This window comes from Phyllopteryx taeniolatus, chromosome 9 (assembly GCF_024500385.1).
Source record: "Phyllopteryx taeniolatus isolate TA_2022b chromosome 9, UOR_Ptae_1.2, whole genome shotgun sequence".
NCBI classification, from domain to species: Eukaryota; Metazoa; Chordata; class Actinopteri; order Syngnathiformes; family Syngnathidae; genus Phyllopteryx; species Phyllopteryx taeniolatus.
The window spans coordinates 5,033,766-5,057,501 of record NC_084510.1 but is presented as its reverse complement, the minus strand read 5'-3'; the positions used below and the strand labels follow the sequence as shown (position 1 = coordinate 5,057,501).

The following is a 23,736-nucleotide window of genomic DNA, read 5'->3' as shown; positions in this document are numbered from 1 at the left end:
TAGGAGGGTTTTTCCCAGACATAATGTTCTAAACAATAAGACACAACACAAAACATTGGACCAACACCTGTCACGTCCCCGACCACATCCGATCACGTCCTTGGTCCAGGCGCCCTTCCATCGGATGATGCTGAGTCATCTTTTTGAAGGCGAGACATCTAAAATCGTCCATAATACTAATGCAAGCTAAGCAAATAAATGATAACTTCTAGAATATATTTAACAGTCCCTTTTCGAGACATATTAGTTTGACTTTAACGATCAAACTTAAAATTATGCTAAACCGGAAGTAATGCAGACGTCGCTTCCGGTTCGGTTTCGTACTGTTTGGCTTCAAATCAAGAGGGCAGTTCTCAAAGTCTCGTAGCCGAACCTGTAAACTTTAATTTTGGTGAAGTTATGACATTGTTTCTCTTGAAAAGACACCTTCATTTGAATAGCAGGTAGCAGTAGAGTGGATTTTGAGATGGGGAGGTAACATAAACTTTATCTTCTCAGTCAGCAAGGTGCAATTAAATGGTCTTTCGAAAAACAACGAATTACAAAAGTTTCAAATTGAGTTTACATTTTACAAGCGTACTATACTGTATATAGACCATTAAAAGGTGCCCATTGAGATACATGTATTTCTAGTTTTTAAACGATTCATAAATGTATATTGCAATATTTTGTGAGCACTAATTAAATTAGCAGTATTCTGACCTGTAAAAGTGTCTTAGCAACTTGTCTTGTTTTCTTTTGCTCTATTGAGTTGATGTGTTGACGTCAACATCTTTAAGTCCAGGCATTTCTTATTCATTAAACCGTACTTGTGATTTCTTCCATGATTGGTTGTTGAGGTGTTTGGCATTTCTGCTGAGTGTGTGCATGTGTGTTTCTGTTGAGTTTGACTGCATGCATGCTCCCTCCCCACCCTTGCAATAAAAAAACAGCTGGCACAAGGGCGCGTCACTGCAGAGGGGCTCAAGTGTCCTGAGAAATAGACGGAACACCAGCTTTTCCCTTTGGAGCTGTGAGTAACATGCTGTTGTACATGTTATGACAGAAATTGATGAGTTCTGAAGAATATTTTAGTATGCATGCATGTGCATATAACGTTGAGTGAGCAAGGGTGGATTACTCAACTGTATTTTTAGTCCGAGAGAACATGAGTGAAGGAGGGAGACTATTATCAACAGCAATCCAAAAAGAGGTAATGTTGAGGTAAAGTAAAAATAAATATACAGTATGTACTCTACACCGGTTCCAATGACTCATCGGAGGTGATTTTTTTTGCTGATCGCTCTTCTGTCAGCTTGATCTTGATGACTGACTGATCCTCTGTGATGCCCTCTATTCAGCACGGAATGAGGCTGGCTTTGCATTTGCTCCATGTGTTGTGTAGTGAGTCAGCAGACCGGGTATTAGTGCTTTCATCAATGCAGGACCAAATATTGTGTCCACGTATTGCAGACGTTCAATGTTTTTTTTTTTTTTTTTTGTTAAGTCACCTTTTCAGCTTTCAGTAAACCCATCCAAGTAGTACTGTATGTAGTAGTGTATTAACTATACTTTTTCAGCTCAAGGCCCACATCAGAAAACTTAATTACTCCCTTTCATGCAAATGTACTCAAATACAGTACATGCATATCGTACATGTACTGTTGTGACATTTCCATTTCATTTTCATTTGCAATTTAACTAATGTTGAAGGACATAACAGACATGGATTTAACAGAACAAACATTCATTAAAAAGACCTTTGCCGAGAAAGTGTGTCTTTTTTTGTGAAATTTTGGTAAAATAGTTTACAGCAGTGATTCTCAAAATGTAGTAGGGTTACAGGGTTGCCACTGCATCATGAAACCTCTTACCAAATGTGGCTAAACAGTATAGAAATCCTCTAACCACAATTATGTGTAGTTGGTCCCAAAATCACGTTTTTATGTGGCTAAACCTTTAGCCACACTCAGCCAGTCCTCGTCACTGGGAAGCCAATAAGCTTTAATGATGTGTGCCCAATTAAAACTACCTAATCATCATCAGCTATCCATATAGCCATCAAATAACTCTTTCCTGCAGGCCCTGCCTAAATGTTATGATGAATTTATATGAAGAACAATTATTTATTTTACTATTGAATTGTAAAAAAAAAATCTTCAGTCACATTACAATATGGACATTGATTAAACTTTGTGTCTTGTAAAAATGTAGCAATGTATAATGATGCGCTTGTCAGTAGCAGTAGCACTGCTGTCAGTGTCAGCCAAGTATGGAGATAAAGTGGAGACACGAGTGCGCTTTTCATCACCAAGATGTGAGTATAAAAGCGCTTCAAATGGTAAACTATGTTAAATCTTGATTAATCTTCTTATCAATTCCAGTAAAAGTGTTAAATTGATTCCCCTGTTATTTGCTAATGCTTAAGAAGGATCTTAAGAACGATTAACACTGTTCACACACCACAGAATGAGCGTGCTCACTTTAACTTTCATCAGGAAGGTCTTTTGGAGTTTTGACACAGGCAATTTTGATTTGATTTGATTTGAGGCTGTACTTCAGGTACAACTGCGAAAGGCTGCTCGAGATTGATAAACAGTACGAGATGGGATTATAAAGTTAGGCAAATGCAATGTATCCTCTAAATTGCTTTTTATTTTGTCCAGGCGCTGCATACTCAGTGCGCTGTAATCATGGCCAATAATCTGATGAAGAATCCCAATGGTGAAGGTAAATTGTCTGCTGCTATAAAGTGGGGATGATATTGTCAGAAAGTCAACAAAGGGCCCCTGGTTTGATTTACCCCAGAAATTGTCAGTTAAGCTCCAAATTTAAAATCAATTTCTATTTAGTGATTGGATATATATATATATATATATATATATATATATATATATATATATATATATATATATATATATATTCATTCAGCGGCACGGTGGCCGACTGGTTAGAGCGTCAGCCTCACAGTTCTGAGGTCCCCGTCCCCGCCTGTGTGGAGTTTGCATTTTCTCCCCGTGCCTGCGTGGGTTTTCTCCGGGCACTCCGGTTTCCTCCCACATCCCAAAAACATGCATGAATTGGAGACTCTAAATTGCCCGTAGGCATGACTGTGAGTGCGAATGGTTGTTTGTGCCCTGCGATTGGCTGGCAACCAGTTCAGGGTGTACCCGGCCTCCTGCCCGATGACAGCTGGGATTGGCTCCGGCGCGCCCGCGGCCCTGGTGAGGAGAAGCGGCTCAGAAAATGGATGGATGGATATATTCATTCATTCATTTTCCATACCGCTTCTCCTCACTAGGGTTGCGGGGCATGCCGGAGCCCATCCCACCTATCTTCGGGCGAGAGGTGGGATACACCCCGAACTGGCTGCCAGCCAATCGCAGGGCACATACTGTATAAACAAACAACCATTCACACTCACATTCACACCTACGGGCAATTTAGAGTCTACCATTAACCTACCATGCATGTTTTTGGGATGTGGGAGGAAACTGGAGTACCTGGAGAAAACCCATGCAGGCACGGGGAGAACACTAAAACTCCACACAGGCGAAGCCGGATTTGATCCTCGCAGTCGGCCATATATATATATAAAATGTTTGAGAGCGAGCCACTGTTATGATTTAAACACTGTAATAAAAAGCTGTTTTTTTGTATCTTGATGAGGAAGGTGATTCCGGATGTAGGGAGGGCCTTCCTACATGTGTGAGTCTTGCTGTGTTGTTGGTCTCCAAAAAAATAAATGCACGTGCCCTCTGATCCACAAACGACAATTCACAAGCAAAATGGAATATTAAAAAAAATAAATTAGGATAAATGTCCACACAACATAAAAAAAAAAAAAGTGTAAATTGCGGATATATTTCGTGAATTTGAAAAGCACTTGCAAATCATTTGTGGATTTGAAAAACACGTGTAAACCGCGGATATATTTGGGGATTTGAAAAACGTGCAAATAATTTGTGCATTTGAAAAAACACACGCGCAAATAATTTTGAGACATATCTCTTCCCATTTTAAACAACTCAGGACTGAGCACCTTTTGTTTGAAGCCACCCACTTTTCAAGTGAGCAAAAGTATTGGAACATGTGACTGATGGTTGTTTCCAGATGGTCAGGTGTTGACCTTCCCGTTCAAATACGTTTGGAGGAGACACATGGAAAGCCAAGGCAACACCTAAAATCTATCAATAATCAAACAGCAATCCAGCCCCTTGTCAGTGCAAATAAATATCAGTTGGTTCAGTCCTAATTAATGGCCTACAAAAAGGTCTCATTGCCAAGGTGTGAGTCAAGACACATCTCATGATGAGTAAGAGCAAAGAGCTGTCTCAAGACCATCACAAAGTAATTGTTGCAAAACATAACGATGGCATTGGTTCTAGGCGCATATCTAAGCTTCTGAACGTTCCCTGGAGCACAGTTGGGGCCCTAATACGTAAGTGGAAAGCCAATCATACCACCATAAATGTGCCTTGATCAGGTGCTCCTCACAAGATTTCTGACAGCGGAGTGGAAGGAATAATCAGAAGAATTGTCGTAGAGCCAAGCACCACATGTGGATAGCTTCAAAAAGACCTGGAATTAGCAGGTACTGTTCTCGCAAGGAAAACAGTGAGTAATGTATTCAGCGGCACGGTGGCCGACTGGTTAGAGCGTCAGCCTCACAGTTCTGAGGTGCGGGGTTCAATCCCCCGTCCCCGCCTGTGTCCCGTCCCCAAAACATGCATAAGCGCTTAATTGCAGACTCTAAATTGCCTGGTAGGTTTGAATGTGAGTGCGAATGGTTGTTTGTTTATATGTGCTCTGTGATTGGCTGGTGACCAGTTCAGGGTGTACCCCGCCCCTCGCTCGGAGATAGCTGAGATAGGCTCCAGCATGCCCGCGACCCTAGTGGGGATAAGCGGTACGGAAAATGGCTGGATGGATATATATACACTTACAATAGTATATATTCTTAATACCTTATTAGCAAACCTGCTTTGCAATCATAATTTCACATGTAACAATTCAGTCTTCAATTTACAATACTGAAATTATATCCATAGTGGTAATTATGTCCATATACAATAAAATTGTGATGGATTAGATCTGGTTCAACTTGAACTTGTGGGCGTGAAGTTAATAACATTGAAATATGCATGAAATAATACTGTAGTGAGCATCCTAAGACTGAGTTTCCCTCCCAGAGCAACTGAATTTCTGGGAGCTGACAGAGAATGGTGGGAGCGAGTGGATGGTGGAGGACATGCCAGGGGACTGTGGCCATGACTTCAGTGATACAGCTGTGATGAAATACTTTGCAACCTCCTTTGAGTGAGTATAAATTACACAATTGTCTCCATAAGCATGACTCGTTGAGCATGCAGGCCATTCAACAACTGGAACATTTTCAGCTTCCAAGAAGAGGCCTGAGGATCTTATCACAATACAGTGGAATCCCCATTGTCGAATACAATTAGTTCCATGACGCTGGTTGACATGCTATTCCAACTAGTTCAATTTCCAAACAAATTGTCCATAAATAGAATGTAAAGTGAATCAATTTATTCCCAGATAAAACCTTGATGAATGATCCAGATACATTTTTAATAAATATTTAACATGGGCATTGCGGTGTGATATTGGTTAGTTTGTCTGCGTCACAGTTCTCAGAATTAGAGGTTCGAATCTCACCTCCTGCCTTCCTATGTGAGCTTTCTTGCTCTCCCCATGCTTGCTCGTTTTTTTTCTATTTACTCCGGTATCCTCCAATATTCCAAACTATGCTTGTTAGGTTAATTGAAACCTCTTAACTGTCCATAGGTGTGAATGTGAGCGTGACTCCATGTTTCTCAATATGTAAGCTGTGATTGACTGTTGACCAGCGCAGGGTATACCTCGCCCCTCTCCGAATTTCAGTTGGGATAGGCTTGAGTTCAACTGCGACTGCGACCCTAATGAGGACAAGTGGTGTAGGAAATGGACGCACATTTATACATTCCCAACTGTTATACAAGAAAAATTAAACACTGTAAATTATCAATCCACCCATCTTCTATTCCACTTATCCTGTATAGGGTTTCAGGGAGCCTATCCCATCTAATTTTGGGAGAATGGCAAACTACACCCTTGAGCGCTCGCCAGTCAATTCTACAACACATTTAGAGACAGACAACCATTGTGAACATTCACATCATCACTATAACTGAACCCAATATTTTTGCATGGAAGTTAGGTGTCCAACTATACCATTTGCGACTCCCACCGTATATCCATCCATCCATTTTCTGAGCCGCTTCTCCTCACTAGGGTCGCGGGCGTGCTGGAGCCTATCCCAGCTGTCATCGGGCAGGAGGCGGGGTACACCCTGAACTGGTTGCCAGCCAATCGCAGGGCACATAGAAACTAACAACCATTCGCACTCACAGTCATGCCTACGGGCAATTTAGAGTCTCCAATTAATGCATGTTTTTGGGATGTGGGAGGAAACCGGAGAGCCCGGAGAAAACCCACGCAGGCACGGGGAGAACATGCAAACTCCACACAGGCGGGGACGGGGATTGAACCCCGCACCTCAGAACTCTGAGGCTGACGCTCTAACCAGTCGCCCACCGTGCCGCCCCACCGTATATTAAAACTAAAATAATGAAAAACATGATGGCTGTTCAAATGTTTTATTTTTTTTCTTTCACAAAATTTAATGTTTAATGAATATGGCCATTTCACACTAATGGTCACACCTTTGGTATGGTCAATTTAAAGTCATCAATTAACCTAGCACACTCGGAATTGTAATAGGAAAACTGGAGTACCCAGAAAAAATATGTACAACTGAAACATGCAAAAAAATGTCAGAGCTGAATTTCAAGCCCAGTGAGGTAGACCTGCTACCTACAGTACATGCACCACAATGTTGCCCCTCTTTGAAAAATATATTTTGTCAATATCAAATGAAGTGTTTTTGCATCCTAGGCTCTGTCTGAAGAGACAGGTGATTGACTTATTTGAGGAAGGTTTCACTTCTGAACAGCTCGATGCCCAACCTGTCGTATCAGTGGAGGACTGGTGAGAAAAAGCAAATAGGTGGCCTCACTCAACCTCTAACTGGCTTGTGCCCACCACAAACTAGTATTGTAAACATCCCACAGGTACTGTGGGAGGCAGGACTGTGGCTGCACCTACCAAATAACAGTATGTCTGCTGGATGAAAATCATGTGGTCATGCAGGAGTTCAGACCTGAACCTGTGACTCTCGACCCAGAGTGTGACGACTGTTCATGGAAACAGGTGAACATGACAAGAAACCAACGCTCGCTGAGTATGTTAAGTGTTTGCATTTGTCCAAATGTATTGTAATTCTGTCTCATCTCCAGGTCAACCACACATTTTCGGAGTATGGCCCTGGTCTGCGTTTCATCTCCTTTGAACATGGAGGGCAAGACACGAAGTACTGGGAGGGGTGGTTTGGAGTGCGGGTTACTGGGAGCTCTGTTACTCTTCAGCTCTAGGCAAGAATACAAAAATGGAGAGAACGTGTGATGGTTTCAAGATGACCACTTGTCGTATCCACCATTAAAACGGAGTACTGCACATCATACTGTACATGTTGCAAGCTAGTTGGGAAAAACTTGCCCCTATTTATGTGGGGTTCCAAGCAGTAATAAATATGAAATACAAATGGACCACTACAAGTAGACTGAATTAACTATAAAGTGCATCATCTCTGGCAAGTGCAGTGTATGAAATGATTAAGATTGTAGAATTGAATGATGAATTGATTGAGTGGTTGAATGTTAGATGAAATTTTATGCATTGCTGTAGCTAATGTGCTGAGGTTTAGCCGTTTTCCCACATTGACTGGAAGTTACTGATACTCACTGCACCATACGATGTACAACCTAATGAAAGCAAATGCAGAACTCTGATACAAATCTTCTATCAATAAATTGATAACAGGCTTATGATTGTAGATTACAGGGGTGTTGAAATGCACATTAACAAGAGTTGTTTCAAATAATTTAGCCACCTCTAGATAGAATTGGGGTGGCATGGTGGACAATGAACTAGTTCATTTTTTAACCAGTGAACTTCAAAATGTTGTAAAAGTATGACTGACTAACTGAACTAGTTCATTTTTGGAATGGTGAACTGAACTTTGAACTAGTTTGCGTAGAAAATTAACTTTCCCAACACTGATCCTGTATTTTCACATTGCAATATACTGGTATATCGCAGGTTTAAAAAAATAAAATTAAAATCTGTCTTTTTTCCCAGTATCGTAAAGCCCTATTATCCACACATTTTTGTCATTAAAAAAATAGCATTAGTACCTTTTTTACAGGTAAGATATTTATATTATTTATATATCTCAACAGATTGTGCCAGCTGAGGCCCGTGCGTGTGGATACACACACATTAACTCAATCACTGCCAGCCTTCCCAGTTAACATGGATATTTGACTTCTAAAGCCGTCAATGGCAGTGAATGTGTTAAATCAATTAATCCAACAGAAAAAAACATTTGATTGCAAACTTTTACATGAACACGCAACATATCTGGTGCACATAGTGTGTTTATGAGAAGAAACAAAACTAGATATACTGTATTAGAAGAGTCTGAAACAATACTGGACACTTTCAAATGCAGAGGAGGGATTCAATAAGATGTCTTTTCTCTTGGTAAAGGTTTACTCGGTAGTTCAAGTGGTCAAATAATACACAATACAGTTTACGCTACAATGGGAACTGTCCCAAAGTCTCCTGCTCAGAGTAGGCATACTTTACATACTAAACACAAATGATTTATGACGTGACTGAAATGAGCATTCAGGCTCAATGTAACCAATTCATGACATTAATAAAGGTCACATGAACACATATTTGATGGTTGTGTACCAAATATTCTATTCTGCTAAGTGTTCCTCAAATATGTTCCGCACCATGCTAACAGTGCATTTATAACACTTAGACAAGAAATACTCTATGGCATATTCAAGACCACAAATTCAATAGCATGATAACATGATTCAATATAGACAACCTCAACCTGTATAACTTTCTCTTCCACCGTGTGTGTTAGCTGGAGGAAGTGGGGAAGTCTCTAAAACACCTGCTATCATAAAAACTGCTATCTGACCAGCCCTGTACTCGTTGGGTGTCATTTTTAACTGCAATAGACAGGTTTCCCGTGCCGTCACACACCACCATGTTGGAGGTCAACACACTGTCTTATTCTGATGCTTATTAAATGTTTGAAAAGAGAATCCTCCCGATCTCAAACAACAACATGGCGGACAAACAAATTCTGATCGCGTGATTGAAAACTAGCAACTGTAGTATTATACGGCACTGTCCCAGAAACAGTTGGAAGTCGGTCCTAAAACCATTGAAGAGGTGTAGTACTGTATAATATATGATTTAAGAAAAGTCAAACAATACATGTAAATACTTAACAGAAAAATGTATTTGTTCAAGCCAGTGGGGGGCGCAGCATACGCATATGTGCGAGTGATAAGAATGCTACCACCTCTGCCTCAATTTGAGCCATGAAAAACCCTGATGAAGGCAGCAATGACAGCATATTCATTCTCCTTGTGGCTGCATCTGTTTACAAAAGGCCTCAAACTGCTGATGTTCCAGTTCCGTCATCACCTTGTTCAAAGCATATATCTATATGTGAAGATAGGTGACACAGTGGACAGTTAATAACAAGACACATCTGTACTACTTATAACTACATGAAAATAGATCCACTGATCTCAGTTACCTCTGCTCTCTGCCGCTGTTTGAGTTCCTGCTGTGCAGACTTCTGTTTTGATCTGTCTCCTCTGGTTGGAGTAGAGTTCAGCTTTGGCTTGTCCTTACGGCAGGCGGGTTCCATTGTGATTGTTCTCTGCTCAAACAACCTAAACCGTAAATAATGTTATTTAGCATTTATAAGATATATGTCGTTGTAGTGAAAAAATATTGTCCCCCTTCTCAAATTCTGATCTTTTTGCATAATTTCCCCACTTTCCACAACCACAACTTTTCCCGAATTCGTAGTTGACAAACCCCCTTCAAACCCTTTTAGGTAAGGCCATTTTTAAATCCATATATGTCCATCTTTATTATTTATTTTCTATGCTTCTGCCAAATTTGATGTAAATGGGTCAACAGACATATTTTTAAATGAACAGCTGGCCTGGTTCCTTGTGATATCACTCCAACCCGCCATGATGGCTCATATATCAACAAGAAATGCCTCTTAACTGCACTCTATTTGTATTTTACTATGTATTTTATCAATTTACGGCGTGTTTGTTCATTCTTGACAATTTTTTTTAAAGCATGACACTGATTATAACAAAATGTTATTTAGCCTTATTTGCTGTATTTGACTCCATTTATATTATTTTACATTAGTACAGTTTATTGCTTTACTAAAAAGAGGCTTTCAGATTATTTTGTGTTGAAAATTTAACTTCATATTCATTGTACTTTTCAAATTATTATATTTTTGTTATCTCGGGATTTACCAATTGTTTCTCACAGTGAATTAGTTAATTACAAATTACCTGTATTTGTATACGTTTCTGCGTTTAGTAACTTTCCAATGATACCAGGCTTTTTCAAAATTGGATGAAGATTAAGAAAGTTACTAAAATCTGAAACTCGGATTCAACACCAACAAAAAAGTCATCCCTAAAACCTCGACCGCCATTGACTTTGTATTAAGAGGCCGGCCAGAGATTGGTGTCTTTTCACCAATTTTAAAGAGCCATAACTTTCCTAAAGCACAGGTATATTAGTACTATTACCCTTTGAAATTTGACACACATGCCAGCTAAATGAAAACCACTGAAAAAGTCCATTATACACGATAAATTCAGCATCTGTTGATGGAAATACATTTGCCCCATTACTAAACAAATATTAAACACGTCTCACGATGGTGGCGTTTACTTACCATTTGTCAGGTAAGCGAACGCGAATCTTAGCCAGCTAGCATTCAATTGCTGACCCTAATGGAGGACAAGGCTATGATTATGACAGGCACGGCTTACTGAGAAACATATATATTAACGAGTATATACTTAATGGCGAGAACAACGTAAACGTATACAGACAGTTGCTGAAACGACAATAAAGAGTGACGCTAGCTATTAGCCCATGAATGAAAAACTGTTACATGGGTGTTACAAATAAACAGGTCCGTCTACTAGTTTGTTCGAGCGCGACACAAGGTTCCACGTACTGCTGCTTGTCTTCTCATCGTTAACAATACACTGTCGGCATTATTTCTTAGATATTTGAACACGGCCGACCTTAAATAAAGGAAAAAAACGAATAAACGAAAACAAATGCAAGACTAAATATTGTCATATGGCTTCTATTATCGGTGGTGGAGGTTAAAAAAAATAGATCAGTTGTCAAACGTATATCCTTGTTGTTTTTTAGTAACACACACACACACACACACGCACACAAACTGAACGCAGATAATATAATTTGAATTATATAATAGTCTACATATTCTATTCTTCTATTAATCTCGTTTGATTAAATGCCGGCCTACGATTGACCACAAGATGTCAGCCTCACATCATTATCCACGGAAAAGTTAGTCTTGGTGACGTCATTTGAACCTGATGGCTGCAGTTGACTTCAATTTCATAGGTTTAACTTTGTTTTTTTTTATGTGCTGTGTGTCCTTCCTTAAATTTTACCATTGAAGTACAGATTGTTTTATTCCACACAAGTACGCTCACACGCACACACTCACATAAAGTACACATGCAGTGTTTTTAGTGTGTACAGTAAGCTGTATCACCGGAGTATGGAGTGGGCCTCACACCAGCCACAGTGGTCCGCAGCATAATTATCGCTTCAGAAATAAAAACAGTCATTATAGGGTACAGAACAACTAAAAATGTCTTCTCAGGACGAACTGAGCTGATATTTTTTTGTTGTTGAAGTCTGAATGTGTGCATATGTGCCATCTGGCAGTGCTTTACCACAATAGGATTTATGGTGCAGCATACCAAAGGTTTACCTGGATTTATCCTCTGACTGCAGGAGAGTGCGCTGCTTTGGAATAATATCCTGAAAAATACATTGCCAACAAATGTCAGGCCAACAAGTGCCCCTGAAGCATTTATGTATTATCAACATAAAGGCAAAACTTTCATGCGCAGCAAATGTGTCTACTGAGCAGTATATATGCAAGTAATCTTATAGTGTATTAAATTTTATATTACATATACATAAAAGACACATTTCTGGAGGTAATAATATAAATGGCTTTCTCTGTTTATCTGTGATTAAAAGACTTGATCAAGTTCATAAACTGAAGATTGAGTGAATGCATCCATTGGTTGTAAAATGTGGCATGGAGCGAAGTTCAGTCACAAAACTAACTGCTGGGTAATTGCAGGTTTTCGTGGTCAGAAAAGCCTCACACTCAGAAAATCCAAAGTGAAAGACGTCACTGTGTCGACCACTGTGTTTGATTGACAAGCAGTTTCGTGGAAGAGCAATGTTGAAATACCACAGTGCTGTCCTATGAAACCAGTTACTGTAAATAATTGTATTTGTTTAAAATGTTTTTAAAGAAACTGATACTAAGCAAAACAGCTACTGTTATTTCTTTACTCCCAATGGATGGCCCAAGTGGACTTACAATTGATTACAGTCAATGCAAATGTGTGTCTCAACTTTTCATCACATTACATTACAACCCCAATTCCAATGAAGTTGGGACGTTGTGTTAAACATAAATAAAAACAGAATACAATGATTTACAGATCATGTTCGACCTATATTTAATTGAATACACTACAAAGACAAGATATTTAATGTTCAAACTGATAAACTTTATTGTTTTTGGCACATAATCATTAACTTAGAATTTTATTGCTGCGACACGTTTCAAAAAGGCTGGGACAGGGTCATGTTTACCACTGTGTTACATCACCTTTTCTTTTAACAGCTTTCAATAAACGTTTGGGAATTGAGGACACTAATTGTTGAAGCTTTGTAGGTGGAATTCTTTCCCATTCTTGCTTGATGTACAGCCTCAGCTGTTCAACAGTCCGGGGTCTCCGTTGTCGTATTTTACGCTTCATAATGCGCCACACATTTTCAATGGGAGACAGGTCTGGACTGCAGTAGGCCAGTGTAGTACCCGCACTCGTTTACTATGAAGCCACGCTGTTGTAACACGTGCAGAATGTGGTTTGGCATTGTCTTGCTGAAATAAGCAAAAAGACGTTGCTTGGATGGCAGCATATGTTTCTCCAAAACCTGTATGTACCTTTCAGCATTAATGGTACCTTCACAGATGTGCAAGTTACCCATACCATTGGCACTAACACAGACCCATACCATCACAGATGCTGGCTTTTGAACTTTGCGTCCATAACAGTCCGGATGGTTCTTTTCCTCTTTGGTGTGGAGGACACGACGTCCACAATTTCCAAAAACAATTTGAAATGTGGACTCGTCGGACCACAGAACACTTTTCCACTTTGCATCAGTCCATCTTAGATGAGCTCGGGCCCAGAGAAGCCGGCGGTGTTTCTGGGTATTTTTGATAAATGGCTTTTGCTTTGCATAGTAGAGTTTCAAGTTGCACTTACGGATGTAGCGCAGAACTGTGTTTACTGACATTGGTTTTCTGAAGTGTTCCTGAGCCCATGTGGTGATGTCCTTTACACATTGATGTCGGTTTGTGATGCAGTGCCGCCTGAGGGATCAAAGGTCACGGGCATTCAATGTTGGTTTTCGGCCTTGCCGCTTACATGCAGGGATTTCTCCAGATTCTCTGAACCTTTTGATGATATTATGGACCGTAGATGATGAAATCCCTAAATTCCTTGCAATTGTACATTGAGGAACATTTTCCTTAAAATGTATGACTAATTTCTCACGCACTTGTTCACAAAGAGGTGAACCTCGCCCCATCTTTCCTTGTGAATGACTGAGCAATACAGGGAAGCTCCTTTTATCCCCAATCATGGCACCCACCTGTTCCCAATTTGCCTGTTCACCTGTGGGATGTTCCAAACAGGTGTTTGATGAGCATTCCTCATCTTTCTCAGTCTTTTTTGCCACCTGTCTCAGCTTTTTTGGAACGTGTTACAGCCATAAAATTCTAAGTTAATTATTATTAGCTAAAAACAAAAAAGTTTTTTATTTTGAACATTAAATATCTTGTCTTTGTAGTGTATTCAATTAAATGTAGGTTGAACATGATTTGCAAATCATTGTATTCTGTTTTTATTTATGTTTAACACAACGTCCCAACTTCATTAGAATTGGGGTTGTAGATAAAACAGTCTACTACTACTGTTTCCCTCAGGTAGTGGGATGAAGGTTCATTCAATGAAAGAAACATGCATTTTGGTACCACTTAGTAAGAATTTACACTGCAGGACCAAGTGCCCAATTGCAATTTTCAGCCCCTGCATACTGGTGGCTCATCATTTGCTTATTCGCCTATTACAGTTTAGTTTTTTTTTTTGGGGTGGTGGGGGGGTGGTGGGGGTTGGTGGCTATCCTCTGTTATTATCTGAAAAATGCACCTATTCACTGTTTTTACATTCAGGTCAAAGCCATGTCTGATATAAAATATTGCTTTGGTGCCACCTTGTGGCACATTAGTGCCAAGGAACTATGTTGAAGTGACAGGAGGAGCTTCATTTAGTCACATTATAGCCTTCTCTAATTGAAAATAATGTTTTGCAGCTATGGCGGCACGGTGGGTGACTGGTTATAGCGTCACCCTCACAGTTCTGAGGTTCAATCCCCGGCCCCGCCTGTGTAGAGTTTGCATGTTCTCCCTGTGCCTGCGTGGGTTTTCTCCGGGCACTCCGATTTCCTCCCACATCCCAAAAACATGCATGAATTGGAGACTCTAAATTGCCCGTAGGTGTGAATGTGAGTGTGAATGGTTGTTTGTTTGTATGTGCCCTGCGATTGGCTGGCAACCAGTTCAGGGTGTACCCCGCCTCCTGCCCGATGATAGCTGGGATAGGCTGCAGGGCGCCCGCGACCCTAGTGAGGAGAAGCAGCTCAGAAAATGGATGGATGGATGGATGCAGCTATCTTGTGGTAATTGCAAAAGTTTTTGGGTGGGCGTCAGTTACTTTTGTCAGGGCTTCGTCCCAATTGCTGGATTCACCGTACACATATCCAATATGGTTGTGTTTCCACGAACAGAACACATGAAACAACTCAGATGTGCAGATGCCCAAATTGCACATAAATAACTACCAAAGTCTCCACACTGGGCAATGACAACACGGAAGTAAACAATAATGAATAAAACAAATATTAAATATCACAGAATGTTTTGTTGGCCTGAGATGACTCTTCCCCCAGTTGATTTAAATGTTAACTTTCACAATACTCCACCAGTCACTGTCAGTAACTATGTTGCTTATTTAATGATGGATGTGAATGTAATGTACTGTAGCATATTTACATAATATTTAACGCTCTATGATTTCGCTGTAGTTTAAATTTATAGTGAGTGTTTCTTATCGTGTCTATTTCTGTTGTTTGGGCAGACGCTTGTGTGTAGACGTCACCAACTGATGTATTTCCATGACGTATACAGCTTGTATTGACTGGGTATATCAGATCTGCTTGTTTACGCTGCACTCGCATTGGCAGATATGAGTTACCGATCAGATTTTTATCTACAATCGCAAGAGGCCTGATCCGATTGTAACGTATTAACACTGCCATTACCCATATCCACATTGTGCAACTTGGCAGTACATACGTGGCTACTGCTGTCACAAATGAGATCAACACTCCCTAGTAATCTTGTATTAGATCTCATTAGATTCTGCAGATGTGGCCAATGAGTCTCTCTATTGTCAGTTGTTCCGACTTAAGGGAAGGTGATGAGAAAGTAGAGTGATGATTTGTTGGTAGGGGAAGTGGTAGAGACATTCTGGTGAGGGGAGGGATGAGGTGTGTGGAGACGGGCCATGGGGATGGCAGCGTGTGAGTTAGGACCTTTATCCTTCTAAATTAAACTCTTGCTGCCGGGGGAAGCTAAGCTCTGACTGCTCTTTCACACCAGCAGTCCTAAACACACAAACTCACCACAATCTCCGACTCCGCTCGCCAATCCACCACCAAAACAGACACACACAGCATTCATACTCATACGCAAGTGCGGTGTACAAATCCCCATAGACATTTACAAGTATCTAAGTCGTTCAGAACTAAAAATAAGTGACCATGGTGACTGTGCCTAAAATAACTGGACAGACCCACATGGGTAAATATATGCTTACTGTACACCGTGGAAATGACAGAAACATTACTCCCTTAAGATTATCCACCCATTTTCTATAGTTTTTCCTCATTAGGGTCAGAGGTGAGCTGGAGCCAATGGCAGCTGATATTGGGCATACCTGGACGGGTCGCCACGACGACATTCTTATGGCAGCAGCATAACTCGAATTTGTACTTAAGTTGGAACGTGCTCCAGGCTATGTAACACTGACCTTCACTTATGCAGTAGCAAAGTCATAATTATTTTCAATATTTGTATATTTATATTATATTTTATATCTGAGCCTGCCATTGTGGGCCGTGTGACAAAGTATTCTGACACAGCTGTTTGTGTGCTTGCTGGTCATTGCGTGCAGTTTGTACAAACACCCATTCCTATGAATTTGGGACATTGTGTAAAATGGAAATAAAAATTATGACAATGATGATGACAATGATTTTAAAATTTTTTCAACCTATACTCATTTGAATATGAGGTATATGAGGCATACATAGGTGAGTTTATGTGACCAGTATACAATGAGAAGATATGTATTGTTCAATCTGATGAATGTTATTGTTATTTTGCAATTATTCTCTAATTCTTAATCAAATATGGCTTCCATATTTGTTATTTTAATGGATTTACTGCATCGACCATGTAATTGCGAACACATTTGCAGCCAAATGTCTTCTCTGGCATGCTCTTTTTGTATTTCCTGTGTGCACAATGCAGATTCCCCATTGTGGAATCTGTGTATTTATCGTGTATTTCAGTGTCCTCTATAGACACGTAGTTATTTTCCTGCGGTTTTTCTCTTCAAAGTTGGCTAATCTCAGCTATAATGCAGTTCTAGCCAGACCTATGTGACAGGTGCACTGTATGACTCAATCACTTATTTTGGTGTTTTACGACTTCATGTCACGATAGCTTAGCAATTGGCATCCCCGCCATCTGTCTCCCGTCTTATCCTCCCATCGCCCTTCGTTACAACAATACTTGTCAAAATGTAGTTTATTTGTTGTCATGGAGGCGACGATTAGTGACTGAAGCTGCATTGACCATGGACGTGAGACGCACATTCGCTTTCGTGGTTCGGCATCGTATTTAGTCGCATTAGCTGTAGCTCCAAGATAGCTGGGGCAGCGCAAATAAATAGCATGCAACAAGCATACGACCTTAGTAGCCGAACAGCAGAAACCAGCGAGGTTGGGCGACAATAGGGACGCTCCAGTTTGGGCTAGCCGCTAGCATAATGACGGTAAAGCTACGCGATTCCCACAATTTATTGTGACATGCAAATTTGAATTATTGCTGTAATTAAGACATTAATTTTTTGTTGTTGATGTGAGTTTATGTTACCAGTAGTTGAATGTGTGTCTTATTGACCAGTCACATTTATTGTTGATTTATGAAGCACGACTATGTCATTATCAAACCGTGACTGTTGGTTGTGTGTATTAAAGTTTGCCTGCAGTGTGAACAAGGCCTAAGAATCTAATAATACAAGGACACTAATTGTACGTGTATATCAATCAGAGGCGGAACACTAAGTATACTCTACCAGTACACTGTAACAAATTGGGCTGTTTAGAATGTGTTGAATAAGCAAATTTAATCATTGATAAGAAAAAAAAAATGTGCATACTGCGTGTGGCCTCTGAATAACCAGATGGAGGAGGAATGACCAGCCCACACGGATCTATCGAACTAATCTCAGTATTAGTGAATAGATAGATCCTAGGCTATCCAAGCTCACTTGTGGGTTCTCTCATTTTCTCATCTGGTATCAACCTTACGCCTCTAATAAAGAGCTTGCTTTCATTATAAATGCACTGTTTTGTCCCCACAGTTACAAATTGACCTCTAATTGCTGTCAGTCACCTCGTTCAACCCCTCACCCACCACTGGGACCCACAGTGAAAAGAGGGGTAAAACGTCTGTGACAGGAAGGAGGGCAGGCTGATGGCCATGCTATAGGACAGAGGGGAACAGTGGATCCTTTAAGCCCACGTGTGACAAACAGCAGGGTCAGTGTGTTTAGCCTGCTCGTTTTTGCCGCCATTTTTCTTTCTCACTCTCTGTCCCAAGTGTTGCTTCTCATTAAGCCTATTTGTTTTGGCCGCCACACAGCGGCACTATGCAACAACATGGCAAGTAATGAGTACACGCATAGCACAGGCATACACAGGCACACACAGTATTTTGTTTTGGCACTGATCAGGTACCACTTAGAAGAGCCTCTAAACATCAGTGTTCAGGGTTTCATGTTACAGCGGAGGCATTGGGAGTCCCGTATACACAATAATATGACCTGGGGTCTGTGATACGTAATCTACATTCATTATTTTAATCTAATTGCATTACTTTTGGAATGCATTCGCCCCCAACACTGCTGTGTTACCTATTCTCTCATGTTATGTGGTCGGCTCCATCACGCGATGGAAAGGACAAAAATAAATACAATGGGACTAAGGTCATATTTGTTTTAGAAAACAAACGTCATCTAACAAGAATAATGTCAGATTTATGAAAAAAGATGAGATTAAAGTTAAAATATTGCAAACATTTTAAAATGTCCCCCAGAAAGCCATACTGTACATGTCTTCGCTCTCTCGTGATACTGAGCCTTTATAAAATCCAGTTAAGTCACAATATTAAAAGTGATCTGCTGTTCATGTGCCTAAGTGCGTTTTTCATCTTTTTTTAAACGTACGCTTCTATAATTTATACAATATCTCACAGAAGTGAGTATACATCACACATTTTTGTATTTCATATGCCTTTTCACAGGACAACATTGAAGAAATAACACTGCTACAATGTAAAAGAGTCAATGTACAGCTTCTAGAACTGTAAATTTACTGTCCTCTCAAAATAACTCCATCCATCCATCCATCCATCCATTTTCCGAGCCGCTTCTCCTCATTAGGGTTGCGGGCGTGCTGGAGCCTATCCCAGCTAACATCGGGCAGGAGGCGGGGTACACCCTGAACTGGTTGCCAGCCAATCGCAGGGCACATACAAACAAACAACCATTCATACTCACATTCACAACTACGGGCAATTTAGAGTCATCAATTAACCTAGCATGCATGTTTTAGGGATGTGGGAGGAAACCGGAGTGCCCGGAGAACACCCACGCAGGGATAGGGAGAACATGCAAACTCCACACAGGCGTGCCGCCTCAAAATAACTCATCACACAAATATTAATGTCTTAACCGCAAAAGTGAGTACACCCCTTTGTGAAAATGTCCAAATTGTGCCCAAAGTGTCAGTATTTTGTGTGACCACCATTATTTTCCAGCGCTGCCTTAACTCTCTACGGCTTCACAGATTACCACTGGAATCCTCTTTCACTCCTCCATGACGACATCACAGAGCTGCTGGAAGATATATAGACCTTGTGCTCCTCCCACTTCCATTTGAGGATACCCTACATATGCTCAATAGGGTTTAGGTCTGGTCACAGAAGATGGTTCCATATGTCCTTAGTCATCTTGTCTTCAGCAAACTGCTTGCAGGCTGTCTTGTGCATGAGCTCTAGAAAAGGCTTCTTCTGGATGACAGCCATGCATGTGACCCCCACATTATAGCTTGTATACGTTGTGTTCCTCAACATCCACGTTTTCTCATAGTATACTTATTTCACTGATGCAAGTCTGCCTATTTTGGCAGTGTCAAGTCTTTAAAAGCAAGTGCAGTGTCAAAAGACTTACAGAAAGACTCAACTGGCCAACCAGTGGGATGCCTACACACACACAATCTCTGCTTTTTTACTTCATATTTTGGTGAGCATGCTCAAGAAATCATTGTTTTCTATACAATCCACAAACATGGTTTAATGAAATGAAATCCACATACAGCCTGCTCACCTTACCCGACACTCATAATACAAGGGGGAACCAATGTAAGTAATGGTCAAAGTTTAACTAAACTTGTTTTGCTACAGTGCCTTTTTCTTTGTCGTTTGTTTGCTTTGTTGGACTCAGCCAAGGCTGCCATTTGTCACCAATTCTGTTCATAACTTTTATGGACAGAATTTCTAGGCGTAGCCTAGGAATAGAGGGGGTCTGGTTTGGTGGCCTCAGGATTGCATCTTTGCTTTTTGCAGATGATGTGGTTCTGTTGGGTTCATCAATTCGTGATCTCCAACTCTCACTGGAGCGGTTTGCAGCCGAGCCGAGCGGCCAGGATGAGAATCAGCAACTCCAAATCTGAGACCGTGGTCCTCAGTCAGAAAAGAGTGGAGCGCCTTCTCCACGTCGGGGATGAGATCTTGCCCCAAGTGGAGGAGTTCATCCTGGGGTCTTGTTCACGAGGGAGGGAAGAATGGAACGGGAGATTGACAGGCGGATCGGTGCAACGTCTGCATTGATGCAGACTTTGTATCGGTCCATTGTGGTGAGGAAGGAGCTAAGCCGAAAGGCGAAGCTCTCTATTTACCGGTCGATCTGCATTCCTTTCCTCACCTATGGTCAAGAGCTGTGGGTCCTGTGCAAAAGAACAAGATCCTAGATACAAGCGCCCAAAATGAGAGATGAGTGAGAAGGGTGAGAAGCTCGGTCATCCACCAAAATCAGAGTAGAGCCGCTGCTCCTCCGCATTGAGAGGAGCCAGATGAGGTGGCTCGGGCATCTGTTTAGGATGCCTCCTGGATGCCTCGCTGGCGAGGTGTTCCGGGCACGTCCCAATGGGGGGAGACCCTGGGGACGACCCAGGACACACTGGAGAGACTATGTCTTTCGGCTGGCCTGGGAACGCATCGGGATCCCCCCGGAAGAGCTAGATGAAGTGGCTGGTGAGAGGGAAGTCTGGGCTTCCCTGCTGAAGCTACTGCCCCCGTGACCTGACCTCGGAAAAGCGGAAGAAGATGGATGGATGGATGGATGGATCAATTTAATAAAATACACTCGGTTTAAAACAACATAATGTTATTATGTAATTACCGGTCGTGTATTTTTTCCAGTACATATTACAGAAGGTTCTCTCTCTTTCTCTCTCTCTCTCTCTCTCTCTCTCTCTCTCTCTCTCTCTCCCGCTCTCTCTCTCTCCCGCTCTCTCTCTCTCTTGAATTGAAAGAAGGACCAATACATTTATCTCTGTGATGAATGAATGTTATGCAATACAAGATGCCATTTATGTATTCCCTTTTGTCCCAGGATCTTTCTATTTTTCATTGATTTCTATTCATTACTATTTTATGTCAGAGCAAGAAGACTAAATATTTTTAAAGGACAAGAAAGGTTGTAAAGCATTTTAACTTCAACTATCGTCTATCCTCACCTTGAAGTGAAAATCCTAATACACACACAGGCACGCACTCTCACACATTCACAAATGCACACAGAGGCAGTGTTTCTTGTGTTTATGTTCCACTGAACAGTGAAACCCGTTTAGTCTAGATAGAATCAATAATAACCCTTAAAGAGCTTGTCACTGTGAGGCTGCTCTAGCCCACAGTGGGCCAAGTCAGAGAAAACATATGCCACACAGCCCTTCCACTGCACAACACACACTCTCATTACTGTACACATGCCTAATACACACTGCAGGAGACAAATGCAGCGTTCTCTTCTCTCAGCGAGTGCAATTTGGACCCTCCTCTCCCCAATTTTCTGTCTGGGACAGCCTGTGGAAAACAGCAAGCTTACAGCCGTGCTAGGCTTAAGTTTCCCTGCTTGCTTCCCTACACACACCAGGGATGTGATAAACAATACATGTATTCTCAGTACCTGGCACATGCACACATTCACAGACACATACAGGCAGTATAAGGCCTAAGACAGACAGAGCTGGCTGTGCAATGCAGTTTTGCAGCATACTGGTTATTCAGCAGTTTTTGCCACAGGCACAGCATCACTGTGATTGTAAACAAATATTTATCGATGGTGCTCACTCGGCTCTCTAAAGCAAACGATACAGAAATATGACAATAGGATCTGTTGTCAGAAGTAAGTGTAATTTACCAGTGCATATTCTACAACTAGTGATAATTTTTATAAACTGTAAAAAGTATATATATATCTTATATTATAATTTTGCAGGTGTGATGGGCCCGCTCAAGGCACCACCATTGGCCACCACAAGCTAAACCAAAATGGACAGTTTAGCATTACTGAAAACCATGTGAATCTTCTGGGGTGCACCTGCCTCAAGGCACACTTGGTTATGTCTGACCATTTGAAACTAAACTACCACATTCTGAGCACAATCCAAATTTCCAGTTACGGATGCACTTATTCCTAAAAGAAGGACCAGTCTCAACAAGGGAGAATTAAGACAAGAAGAACAACTTTATGATTAAAGACAGGCAGGCTCTATTTTAATAGATGCCGCACATACAGGAAGACAGGTGTGGTGGATGAAAGACTTATTTCAACAGGGGTCATCAATGATTAAGAGGGTTGCTCTTAATCATGGTAGAATCCATTCACTGAACGCATTATTATTATTATTATAATCCAACCATCCATCCATTTTCTGTACCGCTTATCCTTACTAGGGTCGCGGGCGTGCTGGAGCCTATCCTAGCTATCTTTGGACGAGAGGCGGGGTACACCCTGAACTGGTTGCCAGCCAATCGCAGGGCACACATAAACAAACAACCATTTGCACTCACTTTCACACCTACGGGCAATTTAGAGTCTTCAATCAACCTACCACCCACGTTTTTGGGATGTGGGCGGAAACAGGAGAAAGCCCATGCAGGCACGGAGAAAACATGCAAACCCCACACAGGCAGAGCCGGGATTCGAACCCCAGAACTGTGAAGCAGATGTGCTAACCAGTAGTCCACCGTGCCAGCCTGTGCTCACTAGTCGGCCGCATGATTATTATTATTATTATTACTATTATTATCCTATTTTTTTCAATAGCACATACTGGCGGGCATGCAGCTATGGGGTGTGGGATTGGGGTCGGCGTGGGGGCCAACGATCGTTGGGTAGGATATATCGATACATGAGGTCTGCGGACATATTCAAGTCGCCAACAGTTTTTACCAGATGATTCTCTGTTTAATTAGGGTACCCGCTAACGTTCAACCCTCCAGTCACACACGGATGGCTGCGTTCTCTTCCGCATATAGAGATGTCTCCATGTGAGACTATTGCGCCACTTTGCTTGGACAGTATTGAAGTCGGCTGTGAACACGCCCAGACCAGCGCTCCACTTTTAAATGCGCTGATGTATGCCGGTCCACGAAATTACCGACCCACCTACTCACAGAGTTACGCCAGGTGCAGCACTGATTTACGCCTGTCATGAAAATAGACCCCCAAGTGTTTTATTGTCTTAATATTAACAATGGGTAATTTATTGTTAAAGTTGTATCTTAGTTAAGAATGTTAAATGGACAACAAAAAACATTGCAATTGACGAGGAAAAAGCTGAATTAAATAAAAATGAAATTTTTATTTTGAGAATGAACGGAAGTATCATGTTTTCATCACACTTTAGCCTTTGGTGCAGACAGCTCGGGTTCAGTTCCTGCCC

General features: G+C 41.2%; 2 protein-coding genes across 4 annotated transcripts; one reads left to right on the top strand and one right to left on the bottom strand.

Moving 5' to 3' along the window:
* The first annotated feature begins 884 nt into the window (after positions 1-884).
* Positions 885-7,646, top strand: fbxo2 (F-box protein 2). 3 transcript variants are annotated; one of them, XM_061785676.1, is made up of 6 exons: positions 885-1,012; positions 2,646-2,709; positions 5,172-5,298; positions 6,937-7,029; positions 7,113-7,251; positions 7,338-7,646. In XM_061785676.1, exons 2-6 carry the CDS (start codon positions 2,673-2,675, stop codon positions 7,470-7,472), a joined length of 531 nt encoding a protein of 176 aa, XP_061641660.1. In that variant the 5' UTR covers positions 885-1,012; positions 2,646-2,672; the 3' UTR covers positions 7,473-7,646. The 3 variants fall into 3 exon arrangements, with proteins under 3 accessions (XP_061641660.1, XP_061641658.1, XP_061641661.1); XM_061785674.1 differs by having other exon boundaries at positions 939-1,192; XM_061785677.1 differs by having other exon boundaries at positions 941-1,203.
* A 985-nt stretch (positions 7,647-8,631) lies between these two features.
* On the bottom strand, positions 8,632-11,183 carry svbp (small vasohibin binding protein). Its single transcript, XM_061785678.1, has 4 exons — positions 11,040-11,183; positions 10,913-10,967; positions 9,731-9,869; positions 8,632-9,633 (listed from the first exon to the last, which is right to left on the bottom strand). The coding sequence occupies exons 3-4, from the start codon at positions 9,842-9,844 to the stop codon at positions 9,547-9,549; spliced, it is 201 nt and encodes a 66-aa protein (XP_061641662.1). The 5' UTR covers positions 9,845-9,869; positions 10,913-10,967; positions 11,040-11,183; the 3' UTR covers positions 8,632-9,546.
* Between the last annotated feature and the right edge of the window lie 12,553 nt (positions 11,184-23,736).

Excerpts from the sequence above, each read along its gene's own strand:
- fbxo2 (XM_061785674.1), top strand. The coding sequence starts at position 1,148 with ATGAGTGAAGGAGGGAGACTATTATCAACAGCAATCCAAAAAGAG. Across the intron at positions 1,193-2,645 it reads CAACAGCAATCCAAAAAGAG|GCGCTGCATACTCAGTGCGC; the intron begins GTAATGTTGAGG and ends TATTTTGTCCAG. Across the intron at positions 7,252-7,337 it reads ACGACTGTTCATGGAAACAG|GTCAACCACACATTTTCGGA; the intron begins GTGAACATGACA and ends TCTCATCTCCAG.
- svbp (XM_061785678.1), bottom strand. The coding sequence starts at position 9,844 with ATGGAACCCGCCTGCCGTAAGGACAAGCCAAAGCTGAACTCTACTCCA. Across the intron at positions 9,634-9,730 it reads AACAGCGGCAGAGAGCAGAG|ATATATGCTTTGAACAAGGT; the intron begins GTAACTGAGATC and ends CTTCACATATAG.